General features: G+C 43.0%; 1 protein-coding gene across 1 annotated transcript in view; it reads left to right on the plus strand.

The window, feature by feature from the left end:
- SYNE1 (spectrin repeat containing nuclear envelope protein 1) overlaps positions 1-26,151 on the plus strand; it is a 982,166-nt gene that overhangs the window by 80,594 nt on the left and 875,421 nt on the right. Inside the window, 1 exon segment of the mRNA XM_030198470.1 lies at positions 16,497-16,558. Coding sequence (XP_030054330.1) covers positions 16,497-16,558 — 62 coding nt within the window.

The raw sequence follows: 26,151 nt of genomic DNA on the forward strand, positions 1-26,151 counted from the left end.
AAATTACAATTACTGCAGAATACGGCAGCTAGGTTGATTTTTAGCTGAGGTAAATTTGACAGAGCTTCTTTGCTGTGCTGTTGAGGAATTTATTCTGGCTTTCTCTGAGGGCATGAATCCAGTTTAAATTAGCATGTTTGATATTTAAGACTTTAAGTGGAATGATTTCTTCTTCATTTCTTCAATTGCTGGTTTATCCAATTAAATATTTTAATTTCCATTCATGTATGAAGCTGAGGCCGGGGTATCCATTCATGAAGAAGATTCTATGTAAATCAATGTTGGAAAATTCATTTACTTACCAAGGTACCAAAGTCTGGATTGATTTACCACTGCCAAAGCATCTTAGATCTCTGAAACATATCTTTTTTTCTAAATTTTGGAAGTCTAAAATGAACTTTTTAATGTTTTAGTTATGCACTATTTTGTTATGTTATAATTATGATATTGATGCATTTCTTAACAAATTTTGTCCTCTGTTTACTAAGCCACACTAGCGGCTGCCGTGCACTAATGCTGACAAAGCCCATTCACTCTGAATGGACCGTGTCGGCATTGCCGCGCAGCTTAGTAATTAGAGGTGTTTGTTAACTTCTTTTTGTAATCCGCCTTGAATCATTGAGAAATTAGGCAGAATATAAATATTTGATTGAAGACCCAAACTTTTCACTCACACCCTACTGGCCCTAATGGTCAGAGACCAGAATGTGGTTTCCTTGAAGAGCTGATCCAGGCCACAGGATCTGCCTTAGCAATTATGTAATGAAAATTGAAGGCCATTGCCTTAGGCTTGTCGGTAACATTAATGTCAGTATTCTGAAATAATAGCCTTATTAATGTGCTGCTTTCTGTATTCATCCAGTGTGTGCTGCAGATAAAGGCTATTAAAATAGCACTGTTTTAAGTTTTGGTCCAACTTCATATCAGTTAAGCTACAGGCATTAACAGGAGACTGCATTAGGTTTGTTGACATAACAGCTGTGATAATTTTATAAGTTTCTTTTCACCATCTTAATTTTAACAAGAAAATTAGAGAAAGTAAGCAACAGCGTAATCCTTTCTGTAATTTACAAAAAAACAGCCACCATAACCACTTTATGCCAGACTTCCTGAGGTTACCGTGCCAATGTGCGTGAACATAGACCAACAATTCAATTTATGTAGGCTTACTTGATTACAGTCAGATGATAATGATGTAATTTATAGCTGATTTGAGCTGCATTTCAATTAGGCAATACAGTATTTTTAATTTTAAATGTTTACTAGTAAAAAGTAACTATAACAACAGGCTGCAGAATGTGTTATCAGTGCTAATCATGATACATAACAATTATAAAGAAAGAGTGACATCATGTGGGGGAAAGGAAGTCTTCCCCTGGTCCTTGGGATTCCACAGCCACTCTAGCTTTCAGGATATACACAGTGCATATGAGGAAATGTGTATATACTCAGTCTCCAGTGCATGGAGATACCATCTCAAGCTTATTCATTGTGGATATTTTGAAAAAGAGGTGCTGTGGGGCTGTTGCAGACTGGCTTTTCAGCAGCTTTTCAGATTAGCTTCAAACTTGTGTTCTGAATCATAACTGCTTCCTCACTACTTCTCCCAGAATGCCTTTGTCCAATGTGTTCTCACAGGGGAAATATAGGACCCTGTCACATTAGGACCCTGCTATGTCTCCCACAAAAATGAACCAGGAATAAAAGAAATGTATTAAATATTGTATAAAGCCCTCAGATCTATGACACACCCGTGTTCTGCTCTGTCTCCTGATAGGCTCACTCCACTTAGGAGATTAGCATGCAGTTGACCAAAGTATAGAACATCACTGCAGATACACTCAACCCCAAAATGGAAAAAGAAGGGGCAGGCTATGTACAGTCCACATACATAGGGACAATAGACCGGCCAATATGAAAAGTTCCACAAGGCCTAGGGAACAGGGGCAGGTGCTCAGGAAGAGCCTATCACAAGAGAACTACAATTACATCACTTTGTAGTCCTATCCTACTTAAAGAGCACAAAACACATATAAACAACAAGCATCCTGCCTCTATGAATATGAGGGCAAAATAACCCATGTGGCAGTCAAAATAAATAACAACTAAAAGGGTGAACTCATTGCACTTCATTCAGTAGGCTAAAACGCCATTGTGGAAGATGTAATTTTTAAGTGCAAGTATGTGCAATTCAAGTGATCAGAAATTAATAATTAGTTCATAATTAATGAATTAGGGGCCTTTTTTACAAAGCAGCGGTAAGCCCTATGCAGGCTTACCACAGGCTAATCTGGAGTCACCACCAGACCAATGCAGTCACCGGTGGTAGTTCCATCCCCAGCACGCACCATTTCCCGTGCTGGGGAAAATAGGGCTGTAATGTTTAGTGAGGTGCTAATCCGGCGGTCATCGGGCAGTGCTGTGTGCTACCCCAGTTACTGCTGGGTTAGTGAGAGAGCCCTTACCGCCACCTCAGTGGGTGGTAGTAAGTACTCCCCCTCACATGGCCACACAGTAAGACTACTACTACTACTTAGCATTTCTATAGCGCTGCTAGGGTTACGCAGCGCTATACAAGTTTAAACAAGGGGAAGGACAGTCCCTGCTCAGGAGAGCTTACAATCTAAAGGTTACGAACTATGTAGTCAGTGTAGGTATCATGAATGGGGAAGGTGGTTAGGCGCCAAAAGCAAGGGAGAAGAGATGGGCTTTGAGTAAGGACTTGAAAATGGGCAGGGAGGGCGCATGACGTATGGGCTCAGGAAGTCTGTTCCAGGCATAAGGTGATGTGAGGCAGAAGGGGCGGAGTCTGGAGTTAGTAAGAGCAATCTTACCGCATATAGCCATGGCTATTTTCAGCCTTTTTTTTTACCTCTTGCTGTTTATGTAGGCAAAAACAGCCCCCACCACTAGCACAGGGCCCTTTTTACCGCAATTTGGTAAAAGGACCCCTCAGTTAATAACTCAGTTCTATCAAACTTCAAAAGAGCCAGCGCTATCAATAATCCCACAACTCTTGTTTCAAAGTTCAAAGTTTAAAGTTCAGATGTACATTCAGATATATAACACAGTTAAATTCGCTTATCTGTCGCCAACTTCAGGGTCCCAGACGCAAAACAGCTTGGAGACTACAGTAAACTCCCCTTCTTAGGCATTTAAGAAGGGGATCTTGCTGTAGTCTCCGAGTTGCTTTGCATCTGGGAAGTGAAGCTGGCGACAGACAAGAGAATTTAACTCTGCTGCATACATGTGAACTTTAAGCCATGAACTCTGAGATGAGAGGTTGTGGAATTATTGATAGCGCTGGCTGTTTTGAAATTTGATAGAACTAAGTTATTAACTAAGGGGCCCTTTTACTAAAGGGTTGGTGTGCAGCTATGGGCTAGCTGCGTGCCACTCTGGAACTACTGCTAGGCTACCACAGGAGCCCAGTGGTAGTTCTCACCCCCAGCTTGCACCATTTCCGGTGCTAAAAAATATTTCCAATTTTGTAGCTCCGATGCTTACTCGGCAGTAATTGGGCAGCACCACGTGCTGCCTGTTACCACCTGGTTAGCATGGGATCTATTACCACCACCTCAATGAGTGGCGGTAAGTGCTCCCCCTCGAAATAGCCATGCGGTAAGTGGTTCATTTACCGCGTGGTCATTTCTTTAAAAAAAAAAAAAGAGACAGCCTTCTACCCGCTGTGGTAAAAGGGGGCCTTAGCGCTTGTCAAAAACAAGCAGTGATGCTGGTGAAGGTCCCCTTTAACCACAGCTTAGTAAAAGGGCCCCTAAGTCATTAATTATGAACTACTTATTAATTTTTGACCACTTGAATTGCACATACTTGCACTTAAAAATTGCTCCGTCTACATTGGAGTTCTAGCCCGATGAGCGCAATGAGTTCATTCTTATAGTAGTTATTTATTTTGATTGCCACATGAGTGTATCATATATCCGAGGGCTTTACTCCATATTTAATGCATGTATTTTACTCGTGGTTCGTTTTTGTGATATACGTTATCTTACCAGTGGGGTATGGGAATTTTTGCATTTATGCATTTAGTTTACATCTCCCAGCATTACCATGAAATCAGTACTTTTACGGCTTTCATATACTCTCTGGAGCTCCCTTTCAGGGCTGGTTTAGCCACTGGATCGGGTGAGGCTCTGGCCAAGAGCGCCACAATTAAGACACCAGAATACCCAGTCTCTGACATTATGTAGTCTACAAGTTAAGCCTTTTCTCCCCCCCCCCCCCCCTCAGTCCGGTCTTTCCCTTTCTCCCTTTCTCTCTTCCCCCCTTCCCCGGAGGTCCAGCACCACTGTTCACTCTAAGCTGAGCAGGTTTTCTCCACCTGCACTGCTACCAGTAGGGGGTGGTGTTTCAATGTTGTGTTTTCGATGTCTAGGGTCAGGCAGATTCCCTGGAGTCTGCAGAACTTGCCTGCCCCTCACTATTGAAAGCGTGATAGTGAAACACCACCCGCCACTGGCAGGACTGTAATTGGAAGAATCTCGCTTAGCTTAGAGGGAACAGTGGCCAGCATTGCTCCCTCACCTCTCTTATTGCCCTGCGGTCCTGTAAAGTTTAAGCAGGTCGCCAGTGACAGCAGCAGTAGCAGCAGCAGTATGGCAGACTACCTTTGGTCTTCCATCTTCTATCTACTGCGTCCTGTCCACAGGAAATTGCATCAGAGGAGGCAGGGCATAGAAGAGGGAAGACCCAGTGCTGGCCGAAGGAAGCCTGTCATCTTGCTGCTGCCGCTGCCTCTAGGGACTAACATAAACTTTACAGGACCGCGGTGGAGTGAGAGAGGTAAAGGATCAGTGCTACATCTGTGGGGAGGGGAACAGGAACAGAGGAGGAGGAGGAAAGACAGACTGGACGGGGGGGGGGGGGGGGGGGGGGGGGGGGGGGGGGGGCGAGGGTGCTAGAAGTGATGTGATGGGAGGGGTGCTGCCAAAGCAAGTTGGCTCAAGGCACTACAATCCCTTGTGCCGGCCCTGCTGCCTTTGGTGGTGACCTGCTGCTAGCCAGTGATATGCTACCCAAGAAAAAGAAAAGCATTAGCAGTAAATTTGAGGGAGTGACATCATACTCCACATGCCGTGTGTAAGGAGTGAGGTTCATTACTGTCATGATATGCACAAACGTAACCCATTTGGAGAAATTTCTCCTGTGAGAAGCCCTTATTTTAAATAACAATGTGTAGATCACATACACACGCAGATGGTGATTTTTCTTACGGCACTATTTACATGTGTTATGATATTACCCCAGGATGCATACTTATTTTAGAGAGGGTAGTGGTGGTTCATAGGGAGGGGTGATAGGAAAACACATGTGTTTTGAAAATATTTCTATGTGCCCCTGTCCTGAAACTCAGGCAGGTACCTATAAAGGAGCAGGAGCAAAACACCCCACCCTCCATTTCCACTTTAACAGTTGACCTCTTGCAGTAGTAATGCAGACTGTGAAGCAGTACCATTTTGAACTCTTGCACCTAAGGGGGCAGGAGTATCCAGGGTTGCTCTTGTCTCCACCCACTACCCACCCAGAGAACATCCCCCCCCCCCCCCCCCCCCCCCCCCCCCCCCCCCCATCACTACACACTTGTCCCCCACCCATATTCCACCTTTGGCACCAAATAGAGGGAAAGCAGATGAGGAAAAGTATTAAAATTAAAATTTGCTATGGCTACGCTCCTAGCTTTAAATTGGATCTGTGTACTTATACACAGACCCAATAATTCTTGAACTGGACATAACTTAACTCTTCCTTCTGGATTCCCTAATATGTTTGTCACTTTTGATCTTTTACCATAATATCACTCTGTTATACCGGAATCGCCATCACGGTACTATGTAAGCCACATTGAGCCTGCAAATAGGTGGGAAAATGTAGGATACAAATGCAACAAATAATAAATATACGTTTGACAAATGTAATGGCTGACTAGCTGAGTTCTGGCTCCTATATTACTTTTCTCTCTTTGTTTAGAGATTAGACAGATTTGGATTTTTGTTCTTGGAAGAAAAAATTTTTTAAATGATGCTGTTCCTTTTAGGTTTATGATTTCTGCTCCATGTTTTCCTGGCTGGGGTTTCAATCTAATTGAGTGGACTGTGCGTATTTAATTAGCAGTGACCACTGTTTTTAGACTTATTTGTAGCTAGTTGGCACATTCAAAATTGGTTTACTGTAATTTGAGTGTATATTACCAGAAAATTGTGCAGATTTGGAAAATGTTTGTAAGCTACTGATTGTAAATAGTGCTGAAAATTGTCATTGATGTCTGTGATCATGGGGAATGAATGTCATTGCTTTTTTAAATATGTTTTTATTTTTTACAACCCAACAGAAGTTGGAAAAAAATTAATTAAAATGGGTCAAAAATGTCCATCTCTCTGTCTATCTGGGCAAAATAACTGTGGGGCCCTTTTGCAAAGGTGCATAAGGGCCTATGTGGGTCCAGCATTTGCCAAATTGTCATTACTGCCTGGCTATCACGTGCCCTGGCTGGTAATTCTGAATTTGGCATGCGCAAAAAATATGTGGTAGAAAATATTTTCTACCGCGTGGCACTTACCCGGCGGTAAACGGCAGTATGCGCACCCTGCATGCCTACCGCCCGAGTAGCATGTGAGACCTTACCGCTAAGTCAACGGGTGGAGGTAATGTCTCAGACCACAAATGGGCGCACGCTGGTTTTTATTTTTCTGCACGTCCATTTTCTAGGCCCTTTTCCAGGACTTCAGCAAACAATGGCCCAGCGCACACCCAAAAGACGCGCTCGCACTGCCGCAGGCCACTTCTTGCCAAGTTGGTGCAGGAGGCCTTTATAAAATACAACCAGACAAGAGAATCATGAAAACAAAACTTCTTTTTATTAAAGAAATACTGAGCCCTGTTACTTCACAGGGACAGTAAGGTGAAGAATAAGGTTTCTTTAGCTTCAGACACAAACTCCACACAGGCCTGTAGCTGACAGGTCACAAGTCCACAGTATATACAGCTCTATGCAGGGTTTTCCAGTTGCAGTCAGCAGGATTCTTATAAAGCTAAAGTCAAAGCTTAGCCTACCTTGTCCAGGTTCTGGTAGCTTGCACATAGGTAGTGGAGACTTATACTCTACTCTGGGGCAGCTTCTCTCCTCCCAGGGCCTCTGCATTCTGCTCTGCCAGAGGGCTTTTTACTTCCTGCTCACTGTTGAGCCAGGAGGTCCTGGCCAGGCAGCCTAATATTGGATCTACTACATTATATAATTTGGTCCTATATGAATAACACTTTTAAAATAACCACCATCCTATATAATAAACGCACCTCCAACATTCTGAAGCTGACTGCATGGCTGAGGCATTCCTGCTCTCTGTATCCATCTCCTAAATTGACATCATGTACTTCCGGGTTCCTCACAAGCAGAAGTGACCAACCACACGAGGTTTCTCGGCTTCAGAATGTTGGAGGTGCATTCTATTAAATAGGATTGGTCAGTTCCTTGAAGCACAGCCAGAACTCAGCGTCCTGCACAGTAACGCTCAGACACCAGAGAGAGGGGGGGGGGGGGGGGGGGGGGGGGGGGGGGGGCTGACTCCAGAGAGAGGGAGGGAGGGGGCCTGACACCCAGAGGGGGGGGGGGGAGGTATCTCTGTTCACACACACACACTCCTCTCTCACAATGTCTTTCTCTCTCTCACTCTCACACAACTGTCTCTCACACACTCTGTCTCACACTTTATCACATTCACTCTGTGTGTCACACAGTCACTCTCACCACACTCTGGTCTCATACACTCAGTCTCACAGAGAGTCTGTGTCTCACGCACTCTCTCTCGCGCACACTGTATCTGTGTGAAACACACACTCTCTCTCTCACACTCTCACATACGCACTCGCACACACTCTCATTCTCACACACACACACACACTCTGTCTCACAGACACACTCACACCCAGACTCACTCACTCTCTCACACACACACCACACACACACTTGCACATTCACTCTCTCTCTCACACACAGTCACTCTCACATACACTCTCTCAAACATACACACTCCGAGGAAAACCTTGCTAGCGCCCGTTTCATTTGTGTCAGAAACGGGCCTTTTTTACTAGTAGTATATAAAGCTGCATTCATATGAGACAGAAGACCTCTCAATTTTAATCATCACACTTTTGATAAATTATGATTTTCTAAAAAACTGGAAGAACATAAAGTACGAGTAAAAAGGTTTTCATAAGCTTAGAATAATAGATGAGAATCCTCTACCGCATGTATCACACTTAAGAAAATGTATCAGTTTGGAAGAGAAGGAATCATTTAATGATTCAGCCAATGGTATCTGTGCATGTAAACATAAGGCTTTGATAACACACACAAAAAAATATAAAATAAGTAAAATATAAACATGAAACCATCCTGCATCAGAAAAGACCATATGGCTCATGTGGATGAATGTTCTTTGGAAAAATATTCATAGCTGTAAAAATACTCCTAAGATGCTTCATTAATATTATTATATTATTAATATTTTTATTTCTGTGTTTTGTTCATCTATAAATGTGAGTGCTTTTTATATAGTTTTTCTATTACTAAAGGTTCAAATCGATGCACAATGCTGGATCGTGGGAAGAGGTGGCTTGTGCCAAGGATGATGACAAACGAGCTGTAGATATAGATCCTCAAGTAGCCATGCCGCATCCTCTTCCTGTTTCCCTTGGCACTGGGAAATTAAATGCTGGAGGAAACAGAGACGAACACAGAAACCTGAAGTTTAGAAGCCTCTGGAGCCTTCGTTGACAACTTTCCGAGCCCCAGCAGCCCTTTAGAAATATTATTTTAACATATTCTTTTGAAATTATACCAAGCCAAAATTTGGCTATAAAATATTAATATTTAAAAATGTAAACAAAAGTTAAAGAATTGATAACACAACTAAAGTGTGTTTTCAGCATTCCTCTGCTGGAGAAAAAAATAACAGTATTGACTTGATAGCAGGAGTGGAGGAGTAGCCTAATGGTTAATGTAGTGGGCTGAGATCCTGGGGACCTGGGTTGAATTCCCACTGCAACTCTTTGTGATGCTGGGCAAGTTTCTTAACCTTCTATTGCTCCAGGCACAAAACTTATGGGGGGTCTTTTACTAAGCTACGGTAGCATTTTTAGCTTGCGGTAAATACCAAGATGTCCATAGGAATATAATAGGCGTATTGGCGTTTACCACCAGCTGATTTCTACTGCAGTTTAGTAAAAGATCCCCTTGGATTGGGACTTCATTAGGAACAAAGTACCTGCATATACTACCAGATTCTGTATAGCACACCTAGAGATCCAAAACCGAAATCCAGACGCATTCTATAACAACGTGCGTAACTTAATTGGCTTAATAAGGTAATCAGCATTGATGACAGCACTTAAGCAATAATGAGCACTAATTGAAAATAATTAGAACTTACATGCACAACTCACTAAGCATGTTCTGTAATGAACTGCGCCTAAATTCTAATGCATGCAATTTGAAAGTGGCATGGCTATGGGTGGGGAAATGGCCGTTTGGTGGGTGTTCTGAAATTTACACACATAGTTACAAAATATGGCCCAGTGCAGGTAAATCTATGTGCAGGGATTTCTGCCACATTTTCGCTGGTGCATAGTTTTAGGTGCTGGGATATCAACTAAGCATATTCTATACACCAGTGATGGCAAACCTTTTAGAGACCGAGTGCCCAAACAGCAACCCAAAATCTAATTATTTATCGCAAAGTGCCATTCCCCCCTCCCCTGTCCTCCCTCGTCCCTCCGAGTTCCAGGGCCCCTCCCTCCCTCCCTCCCTCCGAGTTCCAGGGTCCTCCCTCCCCCCCGAGTTCCAGGGCCTTCCCTCCCCCCCTAGTTCCACAGGATCCCCCCTCCCTCCAAGTTCCACAGGGTCCCCTCTCCCTCCCTCCCTCCCTCCAAGTTCCAGAGTCGTCATCCCTTCCTCCCTCCATCCCTTCCTTCAAGTTCCAGGCCCCCTCCCTCAGACGAGGTAAGTCAAGAGATGACTTTTAAAATTCGGAGGGAGGGAGGGAGGGGGCCTGGAACTCGAAGGAAGGAAGGGAGGGACGATGACTCTGGAACTCAGAGGGAGGGAGGGAGAGGGGAGGGGAGACCCTGGAACTGGGAGGCGACTCTGGCTGAGGCGACGGCGCGCGTGCCCTCTCTGGCACATGTGCCATAGGTTCGCCATCACTGCTATATACTATGTCTTAATCTAGGCATCACATAGAATATGCTTAGGTGGAAATGTTTACCGCGCTGAATTTTTAGGCGCCATATATAGAATCTAGCCCATAATGTGTACAGCACTGCGTACGTCTAGTAGCGCTTTAGAAATGATAAGTAGTAGTAGGTTGGAAAAAAAGAAGACAGATCGGTGCCAGACTGATTGCAGATTGTTGTCTACACTGTGAAAGAAAATTCAAACACATGTTAGTGCTGTCAAGTAAAAGCAATGCTTGTAGTGCTCTAAATTGCACTGCTCATTTGTTTTGTACTAGATTCAGTACTTATTGAGGCATGTTGTTCGCCAAAAGACCATTTTTTAAAATAAAGAGTGCAATGAAAAGGGAGTAGAGGATGGGTAATGGACACTAAATGGCAGAACTTCTGAGAGAAGAGGGCATCTCTGTGGCCACTCTTCTGAAAATTGGACTGGACTGTCTCTCCACAGCCTGCCTCTGTGACATCCATGAACGGAGTATTTTGGATATTCCTACCCATTTACATTTAGTTGTATAGTATTGTGACCTCTGAGGTAGGCATTTCACACGCTGAAACACGGACCGTGTCGGGTCCTAGTGTACCAACATTGAATAAAGTATCTCTCAAGAACCAGTTCCTGTGGTGGATTGTCCATTACCCATCCTCTACTCCTTTTGATTAGACAGTTTACGTGGAGGCTGTTTCCTGTTTGTTTTAAGGCTCTTAATAAAGAGTAAGCAGAGTTTGCAAGTCGCATGTAATAAAGGGACCCTTTTACTAGATCTTAGCACTCGCTAAATGCTGCGCATCTCATTCTGTACCTATGGGCCACATAGCAGTTAGTGTATGTGACAGTCCATAAGCCTGTGCCAAGCTTTAGTAAAAGTGCCCCAAAGACGGAGTTGTGCAGAATTCGTATAGAAAGGGCTATAGTCTTCACCACATTGTGTTAGCCCTCACAAGTGGAAAAGTGAGAGATGTGGGTTTTGATGAATGGCAAAGGGCACACAAAGAGATAGTCATGAGATGTTGGTCACAGAATAGATAAGGGTCATCATCAAGGCCCTCCCCCCCACCCCAAATCCATTGCAAACCCTCCAGCAGTGCCTTCTACTCTGCCCATTAATTTTTGTTTACCCAAGCTCATATGTGACTTTTATTTGACTTTAGAAGCCCTCAGACAGCAGTGCATTGACTCCTGATCTCAGCTCAGAGCATTACTGCATCCAAGTGTTTCCCTTTACTTTCCCTGGAGGCCATTTAGACCATTTCCAAACTATTTTATTCTTGTTGAAAATGAGAAAAAAAAACTAGTTTCAACAAGCCTTCTTCTTCGACAGTATCGCATAATACTTCTGAAAGTATTTTAGTGATGTTTCCCAATTTTTAATCTCTTTTCTTCATATCTCAGCAGATTTTATGATTCACTGTTATATACAGAGAGAAATTTTTGTACACACATCACTATTATATTATTGCAAAACCAAAGACTTTCTTACTTGGGTACCAGTTCCCTTGTTGTTCTTAACTCTTCAGTAGCATAACACACAATTAGAATAACAAGGTAAATTTGGAAATAGAACCATCAAACCGTAGTAATGACAAAATATTCATGGTCAGCACAGTACATATTGAAACAACACAATAAAACAATGATATAATAGAGGTATGATACAACATCAACACAATACACATGAAAACATCTTAATAGAGAAGGAAGGGAAAATGTAATGCCAGCAGCCAAAAGGTGGAACTGCTTTTCTCAGTCTGGCATCCCACTGCCTGTGGGTCCATTCAGGCTGTACCAGCCCCAGATAAATCAGCCAGACTTTTGACATCACAGGTTTTCCAGCAGCTGGTTGGTTACTGGTTGTGAAATTAAACCTCTCACCAGGAACCAGGAGTAAAAAGGGATGATGACAGAGGAGAGCAGGGCTGTTGCTGAAACACAGCTGGTTTTGTGTGACAGCAGGAAAAGGAAAATACCGGGAAATGGTCTGGATTCATATAATTTGAGCCTGTCTGAGAGAGTTTACAGTGCTCAGAAAGAGCAAGGACTGTCTCTGGAAAATAAAAAAGCTTTCAGATAAGAATTTAAACCTAAGAAGGCTGAGGTCCTTCAAACAGGCTAAGAGATAATACAGTGCGTATGTCTGACCATGGCTCAGTATAGAACAGCCAGCGGCAGCCAGGTCTCATCAATTAACCTAGTGACAGGATTTTTTTCTGTACCTCAAGGGTAAGCGGTGCAGGTTGATGTGGTGGAACACTCTACAGTGTGATGTGCAATCACATTTATAAAGGGCTCAGACAAATTCTTCAACAATTTGGGGGTTTGAGGACTAATAAAATATATAATTAATTACAGAGCAATACAGATGCTCTGAAATCTTGTTGTAAGAGGGCATTTTAAGCTGCAATGTATGTGCTCTAGTACCTTGGTCATACTGTGTGCATACTGGATCATCTGTGCTTATTCCAAATGACACAGGTGAATTACTTGCAGCAGGCGATTTGCAGGCAGGCACTTTTCAGTGTGCTGTATCAGCAAAATAACTTTAGGTTTTCTTTTAAGCCTAAAGGAACACGGTGTTTGCTTGAAACACTCATTCAAATCATTTTGTACCATTTGTGTTGCCGTGCCAAAATATTTTTCACTTCCATCCAGTTTTTCTTTACCTGTTATTTTATTTATTTATTTATTTGTTACATTTGTACCCCACATTTTCCCACCTATTTGCAGGCTCAATGTGGCTTACATGATACCGGAGAGGTGTTAGACTCCGGAGTAAAGCAAATACAGATAATGGTTAAGTTGGGGTAAGAAGGTAGGAAGGGTTTGTTAATATTTCTGATAGGACTGGATTGAAGATGTATGTGATGATGTCCAGTTTCAGATCTATGAAGAGTTTGCGACCTTTGCAGAATACTTTGTTAAGGAAAAATGGAAGATAGGGACTGAGGAGGCAATTCTATAAATGGCATTACAAGTTAGATACCAAAAAAATTGGGCGCTAAGCTAGTATTGCATAACGGCAGAGCTGTGTGCCAAATCTGTTATAGAATATAGAGGTCTTTGACGGAGACTCCAGTAATTTGGAACTTGAGGACAGTGCCGGGCAGACTTTTACTGTCTGTGTCCTGCAAATCACATGACAGATTCGGATAGGCTCAGTGGGCTTTGACGGCAACTCCAGTAGTTGGAATATATGGACAGTGCCAGGTGGACTTTTACAATCTATGTCCCAGAAACAATAAAGAAAGGCCATGATCAAGTATATAATCTCACATTCATTCACATGTCAGACCTGATAGACTTACCACCCAGGAATGCTAAAAAATCATCCCGCACATTCCTTAATTATCATTTTCCCAACTGCAAAGGTCTAAAATATAAACTAACGCATGCATCAACCTTTTCCTACTTGAGCACACAACTCTGGAACGCGCTGCCGTGCAACTTAAAAACGATATATGAACTAACTGACTTCCGCAAACTACTGAAGACCCATCTCTTTAACACGGCATACCACAAAGATCAATAAATGTGAACTCCTCCACACATATCCAGAACTGTCTTATAATATTTGCTGTTACTCTACTATCATGCTTATCATTATCATGTTACCCAAAATTCTTCTGTAATACTAAACGGTGACTTTCTCATGTATTTCCACTATTCATGATGTATTGTAAGCCACATTGAGCCTGCAAAGAGGTGGGAAAATGTGGGATACAAATGCAATAAAATAAATACATAAATAAATTCATTGTTGATTCAATCTTGAATTGATAACGAATGTGACTGTTGGGCAGACTAGATGCACCGTTCAGGTCTTTATCTGCTGTCACCTAGGGGCACTTTTACAAAGGCGGATAAGGGCCTATGCACATCCAGCGAGTGCCAAATTGACATTACCACCAGCAACCGAGTGCCCCGGGTGGTAATTCTGAATTTGGAGTGAGCCAAAAACATGGGGTAGTGCATGCCTACCGCCCAGGTAGTGCGTGAGATCATACCGCTAAGTCAATGGGTGGCGGTAAGGTCTCAGGCCGAAAATGAACGTGCGCAGGCTTTTATTTTGCTGCACATCCATTTTCGGCCCCTTAACAAAGACCCTTTTCCCAGGACGTGGCAAAAACTGGCTTTTTTCAAGACCCATCTGTTATGTTACAAGATTGATAAGGCATAATACTGGAAATTCGTGATCAACATAATATTTCAAGGCTCCTGAAGAAGGCCTTGGACCGAAACACAGCACCATGTCAAGTCTTTGATCAATAAACCTTTTAGGCATCAAGTTTGTTCTCATTTCTGGAGTTCCCTGTTTATACTGTACCATGTGGGATTACAGAGTTCACGACCTATGTGGAATTCTACAAGTACTAATTATCAGCACTGGTTGACTTGTTAATCGATTCAGTTGTGTACGCAATTTGGATGTGTGGCCAAATTAACGCGCATAACAAGGTACCATTTATAGAATTTGGGGGACTGTGTATACGTAGGCATAGCACCTTTAATAAAATAGCTACTTCTACATAAAGACTGACTTACACATATAAATGGCATCCAAGCCTGCTAAAATTTAGGGGGGGGGGGGGATTTACCACTATATAAGCACTAGCAACTAGATCTCGTCGCATCGAATGGGACCTATGCTAAAATAGCATGAGTAAGTGGTAAAATAACACATCTTAAAGGTAGCCCAAGTTGTTAACTGCAGCCCTTAGTCTTTAATCTCATTAAGGGTCTATATGGATACAGAGTTATAGAAGACCTGTAGGTTCCTAGATAAGCACATACACATGTTTTGTGCACATCAAAAAAAAATTGAAGACAGCTTTAAAGACCAACTACTATCCTTTTCTAGCTAGAGTTTCCCAAGCTTCCAGCAATGTCTTGTCTGGTTGACTTTCCCCCTTGCCCCCTTTTTGTATCTTATAGTATTAATATTATAGCCTTTTTTTAATACTATTATTGATTTCATTTTGTTGTATGTACTATTGTAACCTATGCCTCCAATCATTCTTTACCCTTTTGACCTATTTGATATATTTTGATTTAGGGGTCCTTGTACCAAGCTGCGGTACAAGTACCCTTGAGATGGTATCGGCGCGCAGCAAAGCTGCATGCCAAGGCCCCATTTTACCGCAGTAGATAAAAGGCTTTAAAAAAAAAAAAAAAAGAGAAATGACCATGCAGTAAGGGGCCCTTTTACTAAGCTGTGTAAGCGTCTGCATGCGCCCAACGCATGCCAAAATGGAGTTACCGCCCGGCTACCATGTGGCTCTTACGGTAATTTCATTCTTGGCGTATGTCCAATACGTACGTCTGAAAAAAAATTTTTATTTTCAGATGCGCGTATCGGGCGCTCGCCAAGTGGCATTTGGCACGTGTAGGTCATTGCCGCCCGGTTACCGTGTGATACTTTACCACTAGGTCAGTGGCTGGCAGTAAGGTCTCAGACCAAAATGGTTGTATGGCAATTTTCAATTTGCCGCACGTCCATTTTCGCCAAAAATAAAAAAAAGGCATCCTTTGCAGGTGCGCTGAAAAATGATTCTGCACGCGCCTACACTACCGCAGGCCATGTTTCAGTGCACCTTAGTAAGAGGACCCCTAACTGAACCACTTGCCACTCGACCATTCCCAGGGGAGCACTTACCGCTACCTATTTAGGAGGCGGTAAGGGCTCCCATGCTAACCCAGTGGTAACCGGGTAGTGTGTGGTGCTGCTGTCTGATTACCGCTGATTACCCACCCCAGCATTAACCCCCCCACAAATTTCCGACATGCCGGAAATGGTGTGTGGTGGGGCAGGCACTACTGTGGGGTTTCTGTGATAGCCTGGGGGTAGTGCCAGATCGCGGTAGAGCAACCCCTCGGTGGGCTTGCTGCGCTTTAGTAAAAGGACCCATTATTGATATATCAAAGAAAGATGGAATATGTATATCAGAACCTCGTCTGAACTGGACTGGCTGATTTCAGAATCTGAGCACATAAATATCAGAATCTAGATTTAAATTTTTCTGAATAATGTATTTTGCTGACACAAGAATATACATGACAGCTTTTTTTAATGTTTTGGTTCTGGCAATAACAACAGTTCATTTATTTGCAAGTTAATTACACATAATTATGATTACTTTTTTCTAGAAAAGGAAAAATATAGTGTTTTGGGGGATTCTGTCTATGCTCTGCCTTGTATTCTGTGCTGTCATTCTTGCAGTGTCTGAGCACCTTTGTTTCTCTCTTTTCCCAGATGAGCAAGAGTCAGTACAAAAGAGAACTTTCACCAAATGGATCAACTCTCATTTGGCCAAGGTAACACATGATTTTATCTGTCTACACATCTATACACACATACACACAGGAGAAGGAGAAAGAAATTAAGTATCTCAGGAATACAAGAGTGCAGCAAGGAGCCACTGCACCTGGCATGGAAGAAGCGGATATATCAGGGGTACTCAAACCTCTCCTAGGGGTCAGTCGGGTTTTCGGGATATTCCTATTGAATATGCATGAGAGAGATTTTTCCTGCCTGTAACCTCCATTATATGCAAATCTCTCTCTTCCATAGTCATTAGGGATATCCCGAAAACCCAACTGACCCCCTAGGACGGGTTTGAGTATCCCTAATATGTCCTCTGTGTTTGACGTCAACTTTAATCGCTGAAGGATTCAACAGGGAATTTGAGAAGAGTGCTGTAAAGCGGAACCACCACAGTTGTGGATATTACTACTACTACTACTACTATTTAGCATTTCTATAGCACTACAAAGCATACGCAGCGCTGCACAAACATAGAAGAAAGACAGTCCCTGCTCAAAGAGCTTACAATCTAATAGGTATCATGTAGAGGATTTAAGCATATCACTCAATTACTGAATGAGTTGATGAATATTGGACGGACCCTGAGATGGACTGACGTGGTATAAGCAGTCTGATATTTGAATAAGCTAGTCGTCGGTGGAGTTTTATTTGATTTACGATTACTACCAGAAAGTTCTGTTCAAGTCATCTATGGACGGATTATTTTTGTAAGACATTTATGACAACTGGATTCTATGGCATGTAACTGAAAAATGTCATTTGCTGTATAGCGAGTGTAATATATCAGTATGTCCATATCATCACTTTAAGGGAAAGAGTGTGACAGTATTTTAGTATGGGTAGAGGGTGAATGGTAACGAGAGTGTGTATGAGTGGATTTGATATAATCAGTAAGGGGAAACTGTATAAAAATTTTTTTTTACAAAATATACTTTTGAAAGCAAAGTTGTATAGAAAAGAAGCTTTGTAGTCACTTCTTTAGGGTGGTATTGATTTTTGTAACGAGACTGAAAAAATATATTCATTAAGTAGAAAAGATGCATATTCATTAGAGATATCCTGAAAACCCGACTGGCCTGTGGACCCCTTTGAATACCCCTGAGATTCAGCGTATGTCCCTTGAATCTGAGCAAGGCAGCCAGAGGGAACGACATCTATGACCACATCTGACTTCAATCCAACTGTGAGATGTGTTTAAGAGAAAGAATGAAAGGAGTCTTCTGAGGATTTGGACAGGTCTGGGAGAATAAAGGGGCTCTTTCAGTAAGCTGCATTAGATGCTAATATGCACCTAAGACAGCTTAAAATGGCAAACTGCATGATGTGCTCAGGTGTCCTATGGTAAACACAAAGGGGGAGATTGTGAAATCAGTGCCGACTAAGCGTATTTTATAATCTATGCCTAGATTTAGTCGCAGATTATAGAATACTCTTAGTTGATATGTCAGCACCTAAAACTATGTGCATCCATTTACCCCAATAAAAACGTGGTGTAAATCCCGGTATGTAGATTTGCGCACACTGGGCCATATTCTAGAACTACGCATGTAAATTTTGGAACACCCATTTCCCTGCCCATAACCACGTCCCTTTTTGCCTGCACACGTTAGAAGCTTGGCGCACTTTATTACAGAATACACTTAGCAAGTTGTGCGTTTAAATTTTAATCAGTGCCAGTTAGTGCTCATTATTGCTTCTTAAGTGCTGTTAGCAGCACTCATTAGCTTGTTAAGCAGGCTAAGTTACGTGTATTGTTATAGAATCCACTTGGATTTCAACACAGATCTCTAGGTACGCTATATAGAATCTGGGGGAAAATGTGCACATGCTAAGCATGCACTAAAAAATATTTGTACTTATTTTGGGAGGGGGACATAGGGGGCAGAGAGTGGGTGTTAGCGCATCTACATTAGTATACGCAAATTGGTTAGCACAGGAATACCATGTAAGCCGTTATCACTTACAAAATGGGTGGCAATAAGTGCTCGTGTGGTCATTAAAAAAAAAAAAAAAAATGACCGCACACTAATGGCAACATTAGCACATGGCCATTAATTCTAAAAAAATAGAAAATCAGCCATTTTAGTTCTGCAGTAAAAATGGCCTTCGCACATGGGAGAGAGCCACTAAGGGCTTACTGGGGCCACTTTTGATCACAGCTTAGTATAAATGGTCCTAAGTGACTATAAGTGCTTGATGTTATTATTTCCTGCCTGCCTTCAGTATTATTGTGAGTAGATCTTTTTTGTTTTAAGACTAATCGTTTTAGTAAACTTTTTGTTTAGAACCCCAATTCTGGCCTGGATGAGTTAATGCTGGTGAAGTAGTAATGTAGCCAAATGGCAAGTTTTGTGTGGGCCAATGGGTAGAATAAGTGATAAGTTGATTAAGTGTAATACTTGACACGTAACTGGTGATGAAGAACTGAATAAGGGAGCCCTTTTACTAAAGTGTTGGCGTGCGGCAACCAGCTTGCCGCAGGCCAATCCAGAACTACTGCAGGAGCCCGGTGGTAGTTCCCACTCCCAGTGCACACCATTTTCAGCACTACAGTTATTTTGTTTTTTGATTTTTGTAGTGCTGGAACTTAACCGGCGTTAATCGCACTGCCTGATTACCACCGGGTTAGCATGGGAGCCCTTACCGCCATCTCAACGGGTGGCGGTAAGGGCTCCCCACCGAAATGGCTATGCAGTAAGTGGTTCACTTACCGCATGCCCATTTCTTTTCCTTCTAAATGGCCAGCCTTTTACCTGCAGTGGTAAAAGGGAGCCTCAGCTTGTGTCAAAAACACGCACTGACGCTAGTGCAGGCCCCCTTTTTCAGCAGCTTAGCAAAAGGACCCCAAAGATAGGACAGCTTTTTATGCAGTCCTATTTATGCAGTTATTTAACCGGTAAATGCTGAAAATCGGCACTTAACTGGCTAAGTTCCGTCTCCACCCCAGAACATCCCCAAAATAGCTGGTTTTGTTTCAAGTGGTAACCGGGTATTTTCAGCAGCACTATCTGGTTAAGTTCTGCTGAAAATGCCCAGTTAGCCCAGGTTACGTGATTTAAATAGCCAGGAGCCTCTCCTGGCCATTTAAATTATTTTGAATATCGGGACCTCTGTTTCTTCAAGTACAGTGGCTGGATGGTGTGCTCAGTATTCCATAAAACTGGCTCTTGCTGACCACAGTGTTTGCAAATCTGTTCACGGCTACTCGCGATGGCAGTTCTTTGTGCAGTTTCCCTGTCGGTGTCAGCCCTGAAGTTTTAGATAAGGCCTCAAGTGGTTTAAAAGAAAAGGAAATGGAGAGGTCCTTTGTTAAAGGAAATGTCAAAGAGGGACATAGCGTTTCATTTTGCTGCTGTTAGTACTGGCGTGTGCTGCTGGAAAATAGTTTCAGGGCTCAGCATAATGGAGCAGGCAAATACCCACACAACTCAGACTTCAGGTGATGTCAGAAAGTCACAGTGCAATCCTTGAAATATAACCATATATTGAAATAAGTTGAAAAGTGTACACTTCCCCTTGCCACACAAAACAAAAGAGGACAAATACTTCCAGCGAAAATTATGTATGCCAGCAACAGACAAAGCCAAAGGTTAGGCTTACTTCTGCAATCTGCAATTAATTTACGTGGAGGAAAAGACCTAGTAGTCTCAGGCAATGTGAACTTACACACCAGCTTAAGATATGTGGACCTTATGTAGCTGGGTGGTGTATACCATGTATTGTATTTTGCCCTTCCAATTTTGGATTGTTGGCTGATGTATTGTTTTTTCAATGCTTAATAAAGACCTTTATAAATTAAAAAAAAAGATATGTGGACCATATTAGTTGCTTCCTTGTTAGATTCTGCTATCGTTCATTGGTCAAAAACCTCCATATGTAGTACAGTTTATACATGTACTGTGTGCATAAATACTTTACAAATCCATATCAATGTCTGAAAAAGTTTCAATAAGAAAAATGTCAAACGGGAAAGAGCAGTTACCTTGCAAAGAAAAGCGTATCCTTAGTCTGTGTCTGTGGTTGACACTTCCCCTTTTCCCATTTTCAGACTTGGGCATATCTGTGTGGGGGATTCGTGGGGAGAGATATAGTAAAGTGTGTTACGGATGTGCATTCATCAGTACACAAAAGTTTTAGTGTACGCAGACTTTATTGTATACGTGTAAACCTATGACTTACTATATGCACGATCTATTTGCTCCCACTAAAAAGTTTAAACATGCATATAAAAAAAAAGTACTAAAATCAATTAAGTAAGAGGAGATCTGGGGGTTTGGGCATATGACTGGGTGGGTGGCAAGGTGTTTGGAGAGAGACTGTATACAGGGGTCTTGGCTTCCTTAGAAGTAAGTGAGGTAGGATTTGGTGTTGCTGGAGGTTGGGGTGAGTGTGTTTCAGGGTGTTCCTCCTTCCCCTCCTTTCTCCCCAATACTCCTTTCAACTAACCCCCTTTCCTTTTCACTTCATCTTTCCTTTGCACTCCCTGTTTCTTCCATTCTGTTATCACCCTTTCCCTCCACCTTACTATTCCCTTTCCCCCCCTATCCCATCTCCACTCCATCCCTTTTTCTCCCTTCCCTTCCCTGTACTCATTGCTCTCTTCTTAGCCAGGGTCAGCACTCAGGGATGTAGCTAGATGGGGTGCAAGGGAAGCAGCAGCTCCCCCAAATGGATTTTGAATGAAATGGTGTCTATGTGAATTGGGCCTTCAGCCTTGCACTGGCCCAGCTGCTGCTGATGTCAAAATCTGGCTATGCTTCTGTCAGCACTGTCTTTCCTTCCAGTGCCAAAGTGCTTGATTTACTTATCACTATGACTGCTGCAACTGCCTCTTCAGCTTGGGATCCTTACACCACCAAATTTGCCTATCTTCCCCTTAATGGTCAACATTGACTCTTCTTTGGATGTCACGCGGCTTGGGATCCTCATGGCGCAATTCACCTATCCTTGTCACAGCCAATAGCACTGCCTTTTCTTCTGGTGCCATGGGGCTTGACATTCCGGCAGCATCAGTTTGCTTATGTTTGTTGCGGCTGCTGCCACTGCCTTAGGATACTATCAGAGGCATTTTCGAAAGAGAAGGGCGCCCATCTTCCGACACAAATCGGGAGATGGGCTTCCATCTCTCAGGGTCGCCCAAATCGGCATAATCGAAAGCCGATTTTGGGCGCCCTCAACTGCAGTCCTTTGCGGGGATGACCAAAGTTCACGGGGGTGTGTTGGAGATGTGGCGAAGGTGGGACCGGGGCGTGATTAGGAAATGGGCATCCTCGGCTGATAATGGAAAAAAGAAGAGCGTCCCTGACAAGCATTTGGTCGACTTTAATTGGTCCATTTGTTTTCACGACCAAGCCTCAAAAAGGTGCCAAAACTGACCAGATGACCACCGGAGGGAATAGGGGATGACCTCCCCTTACTCCTCCAGTGGTCACCAACCCCCTCCCACCCTTAAAACATTTTTTTAAATTTATTTTTGCCAACCTCTGTGCCAGCCTCAATTGTCATACCCAGCTCCATCACAGTAGTATGCAGGTCCCTGGAGCAGTTTTAGTGGGTGCAGTGCACTTCAGGCAGGTGGACCCAGGCCCATCCCCCCCTACCTGTTACACTTATGCTGGTAAATGTGAGCCTTTCAAAACCCACCTGAAACCCACTATACCCACATGTAGGTGCCCCCCTTCACCCCTTAGGGCTATGGTAGTGGTGTACAGTTGTGGGGAGTGGGTTTGGGGGGGGGGGGGGTTGGGAGCTCAGCACCGAAGGTAAGGGAGCTATGCAACTGGGAGCAATTTGTGAAGTCCACTGCAGTGCCCCCTAGGGGTGCCCTGTTGGTGTCCTGGCATGTCAGGGGGACCAGTGCAGTATGAATGCTGGCTCCTCCCATGACCAAATGGCTTGGATTTGGTCATTTTTGAGATGGGCGTCCTCGGTTTCCATTATGGCCGAAAACCGGGGACGACCATCTCTAAGGTCGACCATCTCAACATTTAGGTCGACCATTAAGGGCCTTATTATCGAAACAAAAGATGGATGCCCATCTTGTTTCGATAATACCCGCCCCTTCGCCGGACGTCCTTAGAGATGGGCGCCCTTAGAGATGGTCGTCCCTGTTCGATTATGCCCCTCCACGGGACTTGCTATCTACAAGGCATCAATGTTCCATCGTCTGCCAATTCTGCTATGTTCAGAGCTCAGAGGAAGATAGTGGAATCAGCTTTATGCACAAACCTATATGTATAGACAGATGGGCTAGACCGCCAGACACATTAATAGACCCTCCCCAATAGGTGGTTTTGCGAGTGTGAAGTGCACCTAAAAAATGGGAAAGAGAGCCTCACTCATCAGGAGGCACCAGAAATGAAGCAGTTAATTAATTTCACCTCTTCCCCTCAACACTTTTAATAAAGCCTGCCTTGAGTACATTGAATAAATGTTTGCTGAGAGAACATAATTTAACATAATGCAATTATTGTGCTCTGCACATAAGGTTATATTATTCATTCTCATATATGAGCTGTTTAATATAGCAGCCCGACATAGCTAGTGCAGAATTCAAACTGCATCGAATATATCGCTGAGCATATTATAGTCTTTGCCAGGCAACAGAAGCAGGATATCATAGAACAAAAATACAATTAATTTTAATAAGATCATTGGGGTCAATATTCAGTGGCACTTATCGAGGTAGGAGACCAATTGGTAATTTTCTGTGGCATTATCTGCATAATGCTGCAAAAAATTATCACTGATCGTCCTGGCTCTATCTGATTAGTGCCGGAATGGTCTGGGACAGAGCTAAGGCAAAGGCACGAGCTCCCTAGGGTCGATGCTCAGAACCTAACATTGGCGTTAGAGCTGATTATTACTGGACTAGTGCCAGTGCTAATCTGAGCAGAAAACTCAGAGGGCTTTAGCGCAGGAAGCAATGCGCTTGGCAAAGATGGCTGCAAGTTGTATTTAAATATAGTCAAATGGATGTTTTTTTTTTTTGTTACATTTGTACCCCACGCTTTCCCACTCATGGCAGGCTCAATGCGGCTTACATGGGGCAATGGAAAGTTAAGTGACTTACCTAATGAGATCATTTGCTGTACCCTCCCAATGCTCAGAGAATAGCTCACAAACAAACTCTGCTCTTACCGTTGGAAACCTACCACCAGCCTGGAGCTGGCGTTGGGGGGTTTGAAGAGAGGATTTCTTTTGATTTTCAGTTTTAAATCTACTGGGTTTGATTTCTTTAAGAAGTGGAAGGAAGCCCATGTAAGTCTGTAAGTGCCGGTACTGAGAAACAAATGTGTGCGAGTCCAAGCACACATGAAAGTGAAAACACACGTTGGTGCCTGTTTTCTGCATTCAATATAAGCCTTTCAAGTGGAAAAAAATATTTGGAAAGCTTATATTTAAAAGCATAGAAGAACGGCGCAGGGTTTGCCTGGACATGCGCACAAGAGCTGTGCTTACCGCAGAACTCTTGTGCACATGTGCCAGGCACATTCCTCTCCCTTTATATTTGGTCTCACAACACATCTAGAATTTGAATACCATTAGTTTGCTCATTGGAGGGTTAATTGTCTGCGCTGTTCCTGTGGTATGGGACGGGTGCAGTTCTCTTTAGCGCCATAGCTTTTGAGCATTGAGGCCCTGGTTAGCAGCAATATTCAGTCCACTAAACTTGTAACTATTTGGATAGTTCGAGCAGCAAAAAGGCAGGCTAGAGATTAACATTGAAGTGGCAGTAAGTGCTCCCACGCTAACCCGGCAGTGACCAGGCATTGCACAGCACTGCCCAATTACCGCCAGGTAAACACCAGTCCACAAAAATAAAAATATTTTTGCAGAGCTAGATATGACACGCGCTGGGGGAAGGAACTACTGCTGGGCTGCTGCGGTAGCCTGGCGGTACTTCCCTTTTAGCAGGTGATAAGCCCGCGTTGGGCTTACTGGTGCTTTGAAAAAAGTGCTTAAATGATTTCTAAATGAAGAAGAGCCAATTTTCCTTATAGTGGTAGGTATAGAATTACAGATGTACAAAACTTGATACCGTTTCCATTTGATCTGAGAACTGAATCATTGGTTTCCCGATTTAAGAAGTTGTTGAAAGCATAGCTTTTTGAAAAGCCTTTTCTTAGTTTAGTTGATTTTCTTTGAGCAGGTCTAGTAGAGCATTGTTGTTCAATTGACATTTCCTATCCTATGGTGTTGTGTCTTGTCTGTTATTGTTATAAGGTGTTTTTTTTTCATTTTATGTCTGGAATAATTTTGGATTGTAAACCGCTTTGATATATTTGGGTTGTAATGTGGTATATTAAATCTTACAAAATAAATAAAATAATGCAGAGTAAAATAAAAAGCCCTTTCTGAGCGATATAATTTTGGATTAGAAACAGAAGGAATTAAGGAATTTCTGGGAGATCTACGGGGTTTCCTTCTCCAATGCAGTGGCATAGCCACAGGTGGGCCTGGGTGGGACAGGGCCCACCCACTTTGGACTCAGGCCCACCCAAAATTGTGACACTCTTGCTATGGCTGGTGGGTATTCCCAAACCTTGCCAGCTGAAGATTTTCTGTCCTTGGGCAGCCAGCGCTCTTCCAAATGTCAGCCGGCAGTGCTTGCCTTGAGCTGATGCTAAGACCGGCCCTTCTGCACATGCTCAGTTTTCACACATGCAAAAGCACTGAACATACATGGCCTGCCAGCAGCAGCATCAGTTTGAGGCAAGTGCTGCCGGCTGACATTTGGAAGAGTGCTGGCTGCTTGAGTAGTAGTAGGAAATCTTCAGCTGGCAGAGTTTAGGGATCCCACCAGCTCAAGTATTTAACATTTGGAGTTTGTGGGCTGGGAGGGGTGGAGAGAAGAGCAAACTGGAGGGGTACCGGGGGGGGGGGGAAATTTCATGCCCACCCACCTTGGGCTCAAGCCCACCCAAAATTGGCTATCTGGCTACGCCCCTGCTCCAATGAACATATGATACAGCTTAAACAAGATGGTGCTAAGCTTAACAGTGTTCTATATACCAGAGTAGACATTTAAACTCTACTCCTGCTATTGTTGGACGTCAGTGTAAAGACCTCAGCAATGGAGTGATTCTATCAAAACGATAGCAGAAAGAATTAACCTGGCAGTGGTATTTTTTTTTAACCATTTGCAATCTCTTCATCAGTGAGATCAGTAAACTCTATATCACTAATTGAAAAATTTGAGGGTTCGACATAATTCTACATAATTTTCCCATTAAAGGAATTTTTTTTTAATTAAGTAGGAGATCTGCAACTACTAATTGCAGCAATTAACCAATGATTGACCTAATTAAGCAATTAAGTTGCATGTGAATCAGAGATCTTTTGCCATCATATATAGAATTTGGGGGTTAATAAACAGTTAATGCACGTAAACAAGCTACTGCGTGACCACGCTAAGGAGTCTTGCACTAGTTTGTTTGTTCCTGTGCATTGTTACTGAATTTTTCAGAATTTTTCTGTTGGGGGTGTGGCATGGGCAGAGAATGGGCATGCAAGCATTAGACAGCTACTCCCAGTTTCTATAAATTGTGACTAAAGTTGCATGTGAAAATCAGCACACGTA

This window comes from Microcaecilia unicolor, chromosome 3, assembly GCF_901765095.1.
Source record: "Microcaecilia unicolor chromosome 3, aMicUni1.1, whole genome shotgun sequence".
NCBI lineage: Eukaryota > Metazoa > Chordata > Amphibia > Gymnophiona > Siphonopidae > Microcaecilia > Microcaecilia unicolor.